The sequence below is a fragment of the Macrobrachium rosenbergii genome, chromosome 26 (genome assembly GCF_040412425.1).
Source record: "Macrobrachium rosenbergii isolate ZJJX-2024 chromosome 26, ASM4041242v1, whole genome shotgun sequence".
Lineage (NCBI taxonomy): Eukaryota > Metazoa > Arthropoda > Malacostraca > Decapoda > Palaemonidae > Macrobrachium > Macrobrachium rosenbergii.
The window spans coordinates 8,745,399-8,761,357 of record NC_089766.1 but is presented as its reverse complement, the minus strand read 5'-3'; the positions used below and the strand labels follow the sequence as shown (position 1 = coordinate 8,761,357).

General features: G+C 34.8%; 1 protein-coding gene across 1 annotated transcript; it reads right to left on the bottom strand.

Moving 5' to 3' along the window:
* Positions 1-284: 284 nt before the first annotated feature.
* Positions 285-15,879, bottom strand: LOC136852691 (TBC domain-containing protein kinase-like protein). The gene is made up of 19 exons (XM_067127603.1): positions 15,680-15,879; positions 14,768-15,004; positions 13,600-13,706; positions 13,291-13,448; positions 12,928-13,083; positions 11,749-11,854; positions 11,259-11,453; positions 10,905-11,017; positions 9,820-9,960; positions 8,683-8,832; positions 8,288-8,396; positions 6,811-6,972; positions 6,466-6,643; positions 6,005-6,211; positions 5,672-5,833; positions 4,705-4,856; positions 4,031-4,111; positions 1,654-1,845; positions 285-941 (listed from the first exon to the last, which is right to left on the bottom strand). Exons 2-19 carry the CDS (start codon positions 14,970-14,972, stop codon positions 840-842), a joined length of 2,676 nt encoding a protein of 891 aa, XP_066983704.1. The 5' UTR covers positions 14,973-15,004; positions 15,680-15,879; the 3' UTR covers positions 285-839.
* Between the last annotated feature and the right edge of the window lie 80 nt (positions 15,880-15,959).

Here is a 15,959-nt window from a genome sequence, read left to right as displayed (position 1 = left end):
CAAATTGCCGATTTTCATCGCTAGACAAGCGCCGTAAAACCAGATCGCCATTAACCAAGCCCGCGGTTAACCGGGGACTGCCTGTAGTGCCAAATTTCAAAGTACCGTAATATATTTCATTACATGGCTCTTATATCTGCAGTCTAACTGGCTGTATAGGAGGCCACAGAATTTTGTGTTTACATTTGAGGCTGGAATTGATTACTTGCTGCCAAAACCAGCTGTTCATTGCCCATAGGCTAAACTTGTACACTTGGCATTCCCCTATAAGGTACACCATGATCTTTCTTCTTTTCTGTGAAAAAACTTAATTTTGCAAAAAACTGAATATGAGGGAGACCATTACCAACACAGAAAAGACAATAAAAATGTAACATCAAAATACCAAATTAATGAGTAAATCAGCCACATTCAATAGGAAAGAATTAGTTAATTACTGAAACCTAACCTGACAGGGTCTATTACATCTTTCTCTGGGCCAAAAAAAAATTCTACACTTGCCATTAACTAAATTATTTACTGTATCTACATTGCTTTGACAAGATAAACATATAAAATTATTTAAATAAAAAGACAGTCTTCAGTATTTCTATACCATTATGACCATTACAAACAGTATGGGCAATTATGATTCATTACATCATCAAGACGTATGCTCCAGTTTTGCTCTGCAAAACAAGGTAGTTGCAAGTAAATTTAACTGATGCATAACAACCTTCAAGTAATAATAAAGAACTGCAGTCAATGCAGATTCTGAATTCATCACAACTCTATATTTACCACTCAAAGCTTTCTTGCTGATGAAGGCATCTCAGATTACGATGAGGTGGATCTTGCAATCAAGATGGCACAACCAATGCTCCTGATGCACGAAACACTTCCACGCCTTTGTGAAGCGTACACACGCGTGGAAACTCTTGACTCAGAAGAAATTCAGCAAACTGCATAAGAGACATTACAAATTTAAATGAGGTCGGAAAAAATCCTCTAATGATCAACACAGAATAAAGGTACTTTGCCCAAGAATGCTTTTATGAGTATGTACTGATAAAAGACTGTTAATTTTTTCAACTAAATAATAATTTGGAAATAAAGGGTAGTCAGATGAGAAGATGAAGAATTCAGTTGTGTCAAAAATAATTCTATAAGGTGATCAAGAATGTATTTTAGATACATGAAAAATCCAAGAACAATGCATCTTCATATAGCTGATAAAATCTGCATGTGCTATAAATCACATCATGATTATAATGTATATACAGCATAAACAAAACTGGAGGTTTGGTGTGTTCACTGACAAAAAATAAGAGAAAATTTCCAGACCTTCTTCTAGTCTTCAGCTGGCACTCAATTCCACTAAATTACACACTCAATTCTACTAACAAATAAAGTAAAATATAGTTTTGAGGATAAAATTGTACAATACTAGTCTAAATGTAGAAACTGTATATCCAAAACAAGACTGACATTCATGGTAAAAACCATTATTTCACATAATTCCTCAATAACTGACTTTAACTGTATTCCCTGAAATTCTAAGTGACTTTTAAACATTCTCCTGAGTAATAGAGGATTCTTTACATGAAAAGGTATACTGTACAGTACTGCATAAAACAATGGCCTCTAAAGATTGTAAAATCTCATATCACTGACCTTGACAACCTGACCCCAATTATTACGTGATCCCATCACCGTGATGATTTTCCCACGATACGACTTCAATTCATCGGTCATTGGCCCAGGAACCAACAATCCTTCTGGAGTTATGGATGTATCTGCTGGTAGGTTTATTGCGTCGGCCAACGTGCCACGATAATATCTATGCCGTAAGTTAAGGATTTTGGTTTATACAGTAATGATAAACATGCAATGATACTAAAGACTGACTCCAAATTTATCCTATGATACAACTTAGAAATAAAATAAACAATATTATCTGTACGTCTTGTAGCACAGTCTGTAAATGTTCATGTACTGTTAGCATACTGATTTAACATCAATCTTTGCTATAATACCTATTACACTCCTACTTCTATCCATAGGCCTAAATTACGAATATTTCAATAAAATAACAGTCTATTTAAACCACCTGCAAATGTGTAAACTATTTAAAATTTTGAAAGGTACTGTATTTATATTAAGGGGATTGGCCGCCTAAAAAGCCCAAAAAATTTTTAAAAAATTCGATTTGCTGAAAAAAATTCTATGGCTTCGTATAGCGTTCAAGAATGTGTCCACGAAATATTATGCTAAAATTTGCCTTATTTCTCTAGTTATGGCCTCAAATGTAACAATAACTATATACCCATAAAACACCAGTAGCTCAAATGATTTAGTCTGGTATAGTTTTTATATCCATCTTGTTATGAAAACTTCCTTTGAAATGAAATATATAATGTCAATAATATCCTACTTGGCACCTTTTTAGTTATTCCTAGCCATGACAACGCACACGTCATACCATGACGTACTGTAACCGAGTTGCCTATAAACTTCCAAGAGAAGGACACGTTTTTCACGCCGCTTAGCCTTGACTGAACTCTGTATTTTCTGGGTGTTTTGTTTTTTCACCTGCCTGAAAGGTCCAAGAGTTACTTCATGCTTCTAGAATGCCGAAAAGCCAAGTGGAAAAGTCCAGGCGAGAAGTAGAAGAAAGAATTCAAGAAATTAGTGCCAGTGGAATGGAGTGACAGAGAGAGAGAGAGCTGTCGCCCAGCAAACAGCGCAGGCAGCGATCACTGCTGACCAGAGACCAACCACATCTACCTAAAAAGCCTCTTTATTCGTTCACACTACTAAAGGGCAAAGATATTTTAGAAGAAGAAAGCAATGGCTCGGAGGCTGATATTATAGACGATCCTGAAAATAAAATGATCATAATAAGTGAAGCAAGACTTGATGAATTACTTGAATCACGAATCCCTAATTGTGAATGTAAAGTAATTCCCAGGATCCATTTGGCAAGGGATGGATTCGAGACACTAATAAAAAAAGTGTAGGCAACTATGATACCCTAGAGTAATACCTTGCAGCAAGATCAGACAGGGGGACCAGGAACCTAAAATTTATAAGAATGTGTCTTAGCATAAATAATCAATTAATATTCTTATTTATAATCATTTTGCATTAATTAATACCCAAAAATAAAAATTAAAACCATAGAATTAATTGTAACACAGTCTTTGAAGTCCCTTTTACTTTTTTTATGTAACTAAAACTTTGAAGGCTCGTTTCTCAAAACATAAGTTTTTCGCCTTTAAAATGCATCTTCTCCTTAGTATTGGACCAATCTAAATGAAATTTTAAATATAAAATGGGGAAACATGGTAGATTAAAACAAAGCAAGGGATTTTTAATATTTTGAGTTTCTGATTTTTGGCAATATTTTTTCTGTAATTTTTCCGGGAAAATTTCATTAAAAAAAAAAAAATTCATATCTCGAAAAATAATTGAAAAATCAAAATCTCCGGCTTTGTATCAAGGTCCATATGTGTTTTATACGTGGTTCAAATCTCATCCCTTAAAACCAAAAAGCAAAGGAGGAGATGCATTTTGAAAATGGCCATTTTGGCCGAAAATGCAGGTCACTGAACAAAAATTTTTTCCCCAAAGTTCCACACAATATCCTTTAAAAACCCCTATAAAACAACCTGTCGTTAAAAAGTCGGAACAAAAACTACTAACAAATGTTTTAAGTCATAATAAACTTTACAGTCACAAGAAGGAAGCTGTTATATCCATCTTTGTACGTCTCTACAGTTACCAAGCCCAATTATCAAGCAGTATCTCGGTATCAACTGATGAGGGTGTCAGTCTAACACCTGACTGTTTTATACCTGTAAAATTATAACCAAATATAATAAATGCTGCCTAGCTAGTGACACGACATCTTTCAGACAATTGCTCTAACTTGCAAATTTTCATATTTACAATCCCTGTATGAACGAAATGATTATTGTTCCGGGTAATGCATGTCAAAGGATACTCCTCGGCAGAACGTCCATTAAAACTTTGGCACTTATTTCTAGGCCAGAAGCTCTAACACATCAGCACCACAAATACGAGGGCATCTCTCTTTCTTCAGATCATTGAGGTTTACAGGTTCCATAAGCTAATTAAAATAAAAGGAAGAACAAGTTAAAATGTTAACAAAAGTTAATACAAGATAAGGGCAGAATATTTTATGTCACTCTTCCAGTTTTTGAAAAACTGCTTTGTATAAAAAGACGTTTACAAAATGAACAAACAAGGCAATCCTAAAGGCTTTTATTTATAATGAAATATCTATGTACTTATAATACAAAATTTTTTTTCCCTATGCAATATCAATTTCCTGAAAATGCTAGGCAAATGTATGAAAACATAGTTCATTGCTTTTTCATCCATCACAAGCAAAATAAGTATAGTAAATAATGGTGTGATATACCAAAAGCAATATTTAAAAGAAAATACAAGACTAGGGGAAACAACTAATTTGTAAATAAATATCAATTACAATAGTGCAAATACATTTTACGCAAATCTTATGTTACAGAGAGAATACAGTATATATTTCCACAAAGTAAGCAAACGCAGTGGATACTTGCATGCCACAAACAGACTATGATACACCAATGCAAGTAGTGAGGTCACTGCTGAAAAATACTAAAAAAGAGTGACATGATTCCAAGTCGACTTTTTCAAAAAGACAATATAAAAACTTACCAGATCTTGACTAGCCTGTGTTGTGTGTGGTGACGGTGACAACTGCTTTGTTGGATCAGGAGGAGGACGTTCATGCTGGCGATATGTGACTGACTGCGGAGTTGAGCAAAAGACCTGCACAGATTCCTTCACCACACGCTCCATGTCTATGTCTATAATGGAAAGTAATTTTGAGGATATTATTAGACATCAATTTCAAATAATTTTTAGAGCATAAAATATTATCTACAGCAAGCCAAGCATATACAAGTATTTGATTTGTGATTTTTTTTTTACTGTAAGGTATTCATTCCATCTGAATACAGTACATGGAAAGAATTAAAGTCTGTTAGAACTGTTAGCTACAGTATTTATAGTAACTTGTATGTATGCATGTGTTTACACTTTCAAGTAATTTTCTTTTTGTAGCTTGTTACATGCGCCATTTTGTAATGGGACAGGACTTTCGGTGTCAGCGCAGTATACTTTCTTAAGATAGGTGGGTGCATGTGGCTCAGATCTTGAAGGCATGGCTGTCATTGTCTGTTGATGCAGTTTTCCATTAAGCATGAAAGTTTAGGGTGTTTACAGCTCAAGATGTAATTAATCTTTGATTTTTCTCACACCTAAACTAGCTTTATCTCTTTTTTTTTTGCATTTCTATATTCAACTGGCATTCATTTATTTGGCAAAATTTAAATATGAGTTTAAGAAAATCATTGTTATGTTCCAATTCATGAAGTATTATGCTCTCTCTCTCTCTCTCTCTCTCTCTCTCTCTCTCTCTCTCTCTCTCTCTCTCTCTCTCTCTCTCTCTCTCTCTCTCATTTCCTCACTTCAGTACTACTCAAGAGGTCTTTTACCAAAACATATATAGTACCATCAACAACAATATAATATGGTAATCAAGAGAATAGTATAATAACAGCTTCCTAAAAATACTTCAGTCAGAAACTGCAGATAGCACAATAAAAAGTAGAGTAGTTACCTGGCATATCTGAGAATAACAAAATACACTCATTGAAGCCAAATTTCAGCAACCTGTCTTTTAACTGCCTTAAAATAGCAACTCCTATGCACAGTGGTAGGGAAGCTTCACCTAGCAGAAGGGTATCCCACAAGAGAAATATTTTGTGAAGTGGAAATACATCTGTTTCAAATACAAAAGAAAAAATAAGTATCAGCTCAATATTCATTAAAAAAAAAAAGATGAAATTAGAGTACCATTTACACAAATCAAAACTATGCAACATATATGTAAAGGAATAATTAAAAATTGCATTTATAAAAATACCTAATAATTTACCACAGTTCTACTTACGTGTGTACATGGTCAAAAACCAAGGAATGGCATACAATTCTGGAATAAAACAAATTTCATCCAGATGGTTGAAAAGCTGTGGATCGTGGAATGCAATCATATGTGAAAATTTGGCAAGGTACTCTTGAATGACTGCACTGTTATCTCGCAGGAAGAACTTGTGTAAATACTTGTCAATGAATCTTGACAGACAAGCAAATGCTAAAGCTGCAGATCGTGTAAAAAATCGAATTATTTTTTCCAAGTAGAAAAAAGGTAAATGTGTAGCATTCTTTTTTTCATATATTCCCACTGACAATTAGTATACATTATACATACACATATATACAGTAAAGAAAGTCATACTTTAAGCTATCTCATAATAATAAACCCAGAGTTATTCTTGTAAAATAAGTACTGTACATCTTTATTCTTACCTGCATCAGTATAATCCTTATCATAAAATAATACATAATACTAACCTTCATTGTTAAAGTTAAGATACAAAAATGGAGCACACAGGGAATCAAGGCCTTGCCAATATACCAAATGAGAATGGGATACAACCCAGGCTTTTAAAACTCTGGTAAATTTTTCATGACCCTGCGGCGAAGACAACAGCTCATCGTACTGGTGGCATCGAGGGATGTCCACTTCTATCTGAAATTGTAAATATAAAGAGATAACCTATAAAAAGAAAAACCACTATGCATTCCTCTTCAATTCAGAACCTGACATCCTTCTGCAACGGTTTCAGATTAGCTGGCACTACCTAATACCAGATATGAATGCTCTATATATATGCACAATGTAGATCGTTTACTTACTTGTCTGTCTGTGGTAGTAGGAGTTTCTTTATCTATTTGCTGATATGCCTCTGCTACTGCACCATCAACATGCAACAGTGCTGCCCACACCAGAGCTCGATAATACGGTGGGGTATCTTTACGAGCTTCTCTCAGGACGCTCTCAGCTTTAAAGGGATAAGCCTGGAAATAAAATGCACATTTCATTGACATGACCATTCATTTGATGATCTCTTGAGACAACTATGATATTATTAATAAATTATTTAATCATTTTACCCCATTACTTAATTTTTCTTATCAACCCTGTCACTAAATTTTCCTCCTACCACCCTAAAAACTTAACAAAATCATTTCTATGGAATTTTTATCACTGATAATTGCACTGGCAAAAGTTATCAAATTTCAAAGTTGAAGAAATTAAAAACCCTCATATTTAATCTCCATTCTCAAGATACCTAATCACTCTGTCATTATGAGAGTAAGTTAATGACAAAATATAATTAACAGATTTCCAACTTCATTTTATAACACAATTTATTTTCTGCATTCAGGGAATGAAAAAGATGGGGATCAACCTCATGAAAAAAAGGTATGCTTCTAGGAAACATTTTTTAGTTGATAAAATAGGAACAAGAAGCTTGGCAGTACAGGGACAAAAAGTCACAGAACTTAGTAATTCAAGGATAACTGAACTCTGCAAAGTAAATTTAAGGAAAGGTACCGAGAGGTGTTCTGAGGTCATCTAATAGGAGAAAGATCTCTCTTTCAACCTCGTTGAAACAATGACTGAAGTAGTGCCTATGGCAGAGAGACATGAGGAACAACCTTGAGGCAAAGAGAGAGAGAACTGAGAGATGTGAGGTTATAACCCCTGATCAAGTAATCCACAATAGATTCAGTCCTATCAAGAAGCTCAAATGAATAAGTACATGAACTGTATATGTACATCAGGCATAAGAGTAACACACAAAGCAGGATATATAAGACCAGCAATAAGCTTTAATACCTGGGATGTAAAAAAAAGAAATAGCAACATCTAAACTCTAAACAATACAAATAATTTCTCAGAACACCTCACCTATACAATCTCACCACAATAAGTCTGACATACTGTAATCTGAACACCTATAAGAATTGATGAATGTGGTATGTTCAATCACTTTTTCATCAAAAAATTATCAAAACATTAGATGGTAGCAGTGACAGAAAAGGAAGTAAAAACTGCATTACAGAAGCCCAATTATGTTAGTTCACAAGATCAGTGTTAAGATATAGAGACAGAGCAATTCAAGATTTGCATCAGAGAGCTTAGCAGTGACTGTAACGGAAATATGGAGGTAAAACTACCAGCAAAAGCCTGAATAACTCACATTCAACAATGTTCTATTTGCCTCAAGTGAGTAAATAAGACACTCAGACTTTACCTCAAATAAAAATCACATTTATACTACATGTAACTTAGCCTTAAAAGACAATCTGCCATAGCCATACTTACTTGCAGAAGCCTTTCAAAGATGAGGAGACGATGAAATTGGTACTCTACGTCACGTTCTCTAATTACCAACGGAAGCTGACTCATCTCCATATCATCTGTACCTGATTCCCTACAATAAAATTTCAGAGGTAGTAATAAAGGAAAAACTGTCTCTTAATGGTCAGTGTTTTACACTACGAAATCTAAACTATCTAATTTCTAATTTATTAAAGACAAAAACTACTACCGTAATTCTTTTCTTAAATAAGTTAGACCTGATTAGATCTGCTTAACTCCATTCTTTTAACAAAGTTTAAATAAAATTCCAACAACATATATCTGACAATATAAATGGAAGAGAAGATAGAAAACCATATTAAATATCATTTAATATTCAACAAACATTAATCACTTACCCTTGGGTTATGAGAGGATAGTACTTTTCCGGCGGAATATGCGACAGTCTATTGAGTAAAGTACCAAGCGGTAAAATGATGGTTGTTGCTTCTAACAAACGGTGCCGGTTTATACCACTGCCAAACACCTCCCCTTCCATTACCATCACACTGAAATTCCCAATTACAAATGTATTAAACAGTTTTGCACCGAAGACTTCAAATAGACTAATTTTGTCTAGAATTGACAAATAAAAAAAAAATTACCCTGTACCTTACAAGTGAAAGCAGGTTCTCTCACATAATAAATTTCCACATATCCCAACTTCCCAGTGTTAGTGGCTATAATGATGTGTTAGTTTCTATAATGATGTTATCATTTCTGTTACGACTACTGGTCATTTCAAGATGATGTGGAGTAACAGTGATAATCAAGCATGAACACCAGTATAAACTATAAATTAAAACAAAGAAATCTGCCCATTAGGCCAATGTGTACAACTGAACACTGAATACATTTTTTCTATACTCTACAGAAACTAATGTGCCTTTGCAACTGTATCTATATACCTTCAAACAAATAAAAATCTTACACAATGAACGACAAAACTAACTGCCTAAATACAGGAGAATCTTGTTTTGCTAAAAACATGAAACTAGATACATAAAAGTAAGTACAATAACACATTGTAAAAAAGAAACTGACCAACAACTTTTAGTTTTCTGTAAAAGAAAACTATTCTGCCGGCTTTGTTTATCTGTCCGCACTTTTTCTGTCTGCCCTCATATCTTAAAAACTACCAAGGCTAGAGGGCTGCAAATTGGTATGCCCTCATATCTTAAAAACTACCGAGGCTAGAGGGCTGCAAATTGGTATGTTGATCATCCACCCTCCAATCACCAAACATTCCATATTGTAGCCCTCTAGGCTCAGTAGTTTTTATTATTTTATTTGAAGTTAATGTTAGCCATGATCGTGTGTCAGGCAACTCTATAGGACAGGCTGCCACAGGGCCGTGGCTGAAAGTTTCACGGGCCATGGCTCATGCAGCATTATATGCTGTACAGAAAACTCAATTGCGCCGAAGAAACTTCGGCACATTTTACTTGCCTATTTTAGTAAAACCTTTATACTGTACGTGTAAACAATTCTTTTACCTTGGTAAGGACAGGATAGCAGGCTTGGTACGAATAAGTTTTTGTTTCTTTAGTTCCTGTTCCACATTACCACCTGCTAGTTGCCACAAATGGTAAATCTCTCTCATGCTTCTTTCACACAACTGCTCTCTGCCACCTAATCTGGAAAAATAATAAAAATATTCCACAATTACACAAGAGATCGAGGACTTAAAATTTGCAAACAGAAAACACTAGCAAGTTTACTGATGGAAACCCGCCCTCCCCCTTAAGAGGTCTGGAAATGATTTAGTGGTCTCAATAAGCTAATTAATTAATTAGTTAATAATAATAATAATAATAATAATGATAAATTTATGAACAATTGTGTTCCAGTTGATAAAAGGGGAAAAATATCATCTGAGTCTTTTTCTTCTACTAAAAACAACAATAATGATAACACATTAATAGACAACAAAGTGATCTGCAACAGAAGCCAGACCTCTAAACTTAAAAGTAATGAAATTTTATGATGAGTGGCTCAGCAGTGAACATAACAGCATTCGCAGGGTGCATCTGGAAATTACAAGACTGGAGTGCCAAGCTGACTACCCTGTCTTCTTGTTTTTTTAGATCTATTGTACCATGACACAATAATCAAATCTCGATTGTTTGGCTTTAAATGGCTCAAACAAAAAATACCAAAAGGTTCTGTAGCTAAAAAAAATTAAAATCAAACAATGAACCAGAAATGCAATTAAATTTGTAGCAGCAATATAGGAATGACAGCCCATAGAATTTGTAGGATCTTCATGACAGGTTACTTGTAGACAGTAAAAGGTAATGAAGTGACAATAATGTTTAGAACAATTTTTGAGGGTCATTACATTAGGGAAGCACCAGTAAGTGATGATTACAGAATAAAAACAGAGAACACTTCGCATAACATAAGCGAGGACCTATAAGTGGAGCAATGCAATAAAACCTTCCCTGGATTTGATTGGACTAAATCATATGAAATATGGACTCAAATATAGTCTGGTACCTCTAAAAATTTTAGTTTTTATTGAAATTTAAACCAAATAAATTATACATTTCCCAAACCAGAAAGAACAAACACTTCTAACCTTTTTCTGGGCTTGGTCTCCTCTGAAACAGGAGAGGAATCTTGATCAGTTGGCATCAGAGGGTAATCTGGAAGCATATCTTTACCGTTCCCTGGAGGTAAACCAAGCTTTGCCTGCAAAAGAAACATAAAACACTAAATGCAATACTTTTGCAACAATAAATACTATATGCAACATTTCTGCAACACTCTAGACCCTATTGCAGTGGAACAGTACACATTAGCTGATAAAATTTCCCCAAGTTCTTCAAAGAACACAGATGATTGGTTTTGTAAATAGCAACTGTAATGATGATATGTCCTTACACTCTGAAAAGTATTTTTTTAAAAAGCAAATATGATACATATCACCAACCTTATATTGAGTGAAGTCTACTAAACAGAGGGATGGATCTATCACAGGAAAGTGGGGAGGAATTGGAACAAGTGAAGCTGAGATGATGAATGGGTGGAAGAGGTGATGAGAGAGGAGACTGCGAGGTAGTGGACGCTCTTCAGGATCCACAGTCAGGCACTTCTGCAAAAAGTCTTTCATGTCCTCACTGAGGGACTGCAAAAATCCAGAAAAAGATTAGTTGGAAAAATCAGTTCTAATGACTTAAATCTGCAATGTATATAAATCATAAAACTGAAAGCAGAGGCCTTGTATCTTTCAATGATGTATATTTTTAAGGAAATTCTAATATAAAATGAATAATATTCACAGTCCTTTTCAGTTTTTCATTCATATCAATACAAACTCACTGACACTATACTTATGACTTTAATATAATGAGCAAGACTATATGGAAATTTTTACACAAAGAAAGATATTTTACAGAAAAGTTCTCCTGACTCTTACTTACTTTGATCTTGTCCACTGCATCATGATCTTCTGCTAACTTTAAAAGTGGATTATCTGTCAAGCTCAACTCAAGCACTGCAGCTACTTGGTCCTCTATACTCTCTCTGCTGTAAAAATAACATATCACTGATAAACTCTCTGAACATGCACTAAATGTACAAATTTAAATGAAAAGGACCAACTGCAAGGATCACACAGGATAAACTGCATGTGAGGAAGACAAGGCAATATTTTGAAGGCTCTTGGTTGTGCTAATGGTATGTTCAAATGAAGCACATGGTGTGCTTTTCAAATCAGAAATGTGTGTGGTCAGGGTTAAGAAGGACCATGTTCATGAATGAGGTGTCAGCCATAATACCTTATAAAGCTTAGCAGCCACTTCAATCTGCATTAAGGAGAGAGTGAATAAGAACAAAATACTGTTCTACAAATGCAACACCACCTCTTAATATCATAACTGCCTCTTAATATCACAACTGCAACTCAAATTTACAAATAAAAAAAAAATAATAGTTACAGTCTGGTTCTGGAATTTAAACCAATACAATTCAGAACACATGAAATGTAGTTATTATTACTTCTACATTTGTTGAACCTAACTGGATCAAACTATAAATTACATCATCAAACAAATATAAACAGTACTTTATATAGGAGGTGATATGGAAAGTGGCTACCTAATAATGATAATGGTTAAACAGGCAGTGAATTAGCCTCATTCTGCAACACTCAAACAACTTTCCATCATTTAATTTTAAAGAATGTGTCTTTGTATATAATGTACCACTCATACCATTATTTGGAAATTTATTATATACACTTTGAGAGAAGGAGAAACAATTAGTATGAACAGAAAAATAAAATGAATGCATGACAAGCTGCAACATTATTTTATGAAACAAGATAAGAGAAGGCCTTTTTCCAAATAATGATAATATTGATACAGTCAAATGTATCAATATAAGAACACTAACAGCCATGGCTGTCTCAATTTTGCTGGACCCTTACAGCTCTAAGTACTAATCACAAAAGTAATCATCTATATGTACAAAATTTAGAATAAACTCCCCTTTTCCTCAAGGAAGGTACCTGTTAGTGCTAAATTATCAGAACGAACCACAAGATTAAACTTCTTTTCTTAAATAAAATTCTGTATTGTATGTCATTACAAGTGACTTACCTACTAAATAAGTTGCAACCCATTAACATTTCAGCTAGAATCATCCCAACAGACCACACATCCCAAGCTGGATTCCCCGAGACAGTTGTCCCACTCGGATTCCCTTCCTGCAGAGCACCTTGCGCCAAGATCTCAGGAGCAGTATAACAAACACTCCTGACAAAGTTCACCTTATCAGTTCTTGTGAAATGCTCATGGTATCCAACTGTTTGTCAAACCATCCACAAATAACTATAGCAATAAACTGCACTAATACTAATAAAACAACTGAGACTCAGAAAACTAATGCATAGATAATGGGTAATTCTATTCCTTCCAAGTGATTGTATGAAATATATCAATAAAAATTATACATCCACTCACCCTAAAGGAAAAGAAACTGCTGATCCAGCTTCTGTCATGAAATAAAGGCCATAATTATATAATTTGGCCTGACCCCATGGATCAATCAGGATGTTTTCAGGACTGAGATTACAGCTGACTGTCCCAAAGTTATTGAGGTACACAAGTCCTTGAAGTACCTGTGTACATATACAGGTGGATTTAAAACACTAAATAGATAAGAAAAATCATCAAGTTTTCTACTTAACAGTACTTATATGCTATTATCTGAGATAGCATACTGCACATTTTTTTATGTATTAAAACATTGAGTAACAAAATGCTGGTTACCTGATGTGCCACTTGTGCTAAGCCACTCTGGCTCCTCAACTTCTCATACTTCTGGACAGCATTCCTCAAATTAAGCAAATAATATTCTTGAACAACCATCATTCTCTCTGCATAGAACATGGGGGGAATTCATTTTTAAAATGATTATATACAATATGAACAAAAGTAACAAATATAAATGTCTTCATTTTTCAAAACACTACATAAACACCTTAACCCCTTCGGGACTGTGACATTTTTGAAACATCAGTAAGCTAACTAGTGACGACTCACAAAAATTACAGCATCTTTATAACTCTTGGAGCTGGATGAAGTCCAGATTATGCTCAAAGAGATTGTTGGGACACCCGGAATACTTCACTCACTCATATTTGGCTCCCCTCACACCCAATGCCCAGCCAATCAATAACTTCAGAGGAGAAGGCTGCAGCATACCACAAGCCTTTTTGAAGTATGACTTGAGTAATTTATTGCCTTAAAATAATTTTTCCCTCATAACTTATAGAATGAACATTTTAGCCTAAATTTCTTTTGCTCTTTCCGTAATTTTGCATGTGTGTGCTTTTCATACAGTGTGCACAATGAGTATAGTAAACATTCACGTGATGAACATTGCCAAGTAAAAATTATTAGGAGAGTGAAGTATTACCTGACAGTGAATTTAGCAAGATTAAAGATCAAGAAATCGAATGCAGAGAGACAGAGAGGGGTTGGGCAACGGGGCATGACTGTTCCCAAGACTAAAGGCTTAACCTTAGGCCTTGTTTTAACAATGACTTTTCAAGGCTGAACCCTGCCTTAAGCAAAACTCTTTTTTTCAAGATCATGGCATAAAATAGCTTTTGTTGCTCCTTTATCATTCTTACCATTTACTACAGTAACATTATTTTCATTATTATGCAATAATATTTACAAACCATATACAGTAGTTAAAGTTAAGTATACCTTAGTTTAACCAGACCACTGAGCTGCTTAACAGCTCTCCTAGGGCTGGCCTGAAGGATTAGATTTATTTTACGTAATAAAGAAATTCAATTCTTATGATAAAATGTAGCCTTAGGAAGAGTCTTCACATTGCCTATATGGGATATGGCATCAAAAGGACTAACCTACATCCAGTCCCAAAGGGGTTGAACCTTTACCAAATGTGAATCTATAAAGAGCATACCATGCTTGCCACGGTAGATGTCAACATATGTACACAAATGAGGATGATTGATGAGATGCAGAGACCTTGCTCGTCCATATATTCTGATCGAATTTGGGGTTAAAGGTAAACCATTACTTCCACATGATTCACTTGGATGGGCTGATGCAAAGAATGTGGATGCCCCAAGGTGAGCTTTCCCAAGTCTTGGGCAACTAGGGTACATTTTTCTTGGGTTCCTGAAATAACTAACAGTACCTGTGAAGAGACAAAATAAAAATATTCTAGAAAATACAAAATCTTATATTCTTGCACAAAATACTACACAGTACTCTATAAAATTTTATGATCTACACAAGATGACAATAAAAGAACTAATTTTTTTTTTTTACATTTCTTGTTCACTATGATATATACAATTATGTTACTAATGACAACTAGCCAACATTTACTTATAATGGCTCACTGGAACCAAGCAATAGAATATTTGATAAACCAGTCATGGCCCAGCAGCGGGGATGGAAGGAAGGCACATGATTTATAACACTGTGTTGATCACGCCAACTGAGACCTTTGGATTATGATACTGTTTTGTGTTGATCATACCAACTGAGACCTTTGAAAAGACCCCCAAAATAGTCCCAAAATTTAAATCTGAAATGGAAGAGGAGTTGGAGTTCAAGATTACTCTTGAGGCTAGGTCAGGTTAAGTTAGGTTTGATTGTGATACAGAGAATACGAAGGGGAGCATCATAATATCGGCATGCTACTGTGGCAACACATCAGCCTGCCATACTCTGTATAAGTGAATGGCCTAATTAACATATTATTCTATAACTTAGATGGCTGGTCTACGGCAGGATAAATCTAACTTAAGGGCTTACAAAGTGTAGTTTCAACGAGGGAAGGAAGGAGTTAAAATGGTTAACAAACCTGCAGTTTCGCAGACAGAAGAAAACGGAAGTCAGATACAGCAATGCAAGATCCTATTGATGCATTATTAAGTCCTATCGCTAAAAACAGGGTGACACCATCGACAAATTCACCGTAGGAAACAAAAGCTCTTATAGAACCGAACGCCCCATTTGTTGTTGTGGTTTCCACCTGTCATAGGAAAAGATCTCAAATAATGTATAGATTGTAAACAACAATTTTTTTATCCTGCTGGTCAGTTTAATTTATAATTTTTTGGCCTCTGATCGTTTGATTACTT

What these genes read in the sequence shown, in the direction of transcription:
- LOC136852691 (XM_067127603.1), bottom strand. Translation starts at nt 14,972, where the DNA reads ATGTACCCTAGTTGCCCAAGACTTGGGAAAGCTCACCTTGGGGCATCC. An exon ending in CTACTACCACAGACAGACAA is followed by an intron (nt 6,644 to 6,810) that starts GTAAGTAAACGA and finishes TTACAATTTCAG; the next exon opens with ATAGAAGTGGACATCCCTCG. An exon ending in CTGATGTGTTAGAGCTTCTG is followed by an intron (nt 1,846 to 4,030) that starts GCCTAGAAATAA and finishes ATTACTGTATAA; the next exon opens with ACCAAAATCCTTAACTTACG.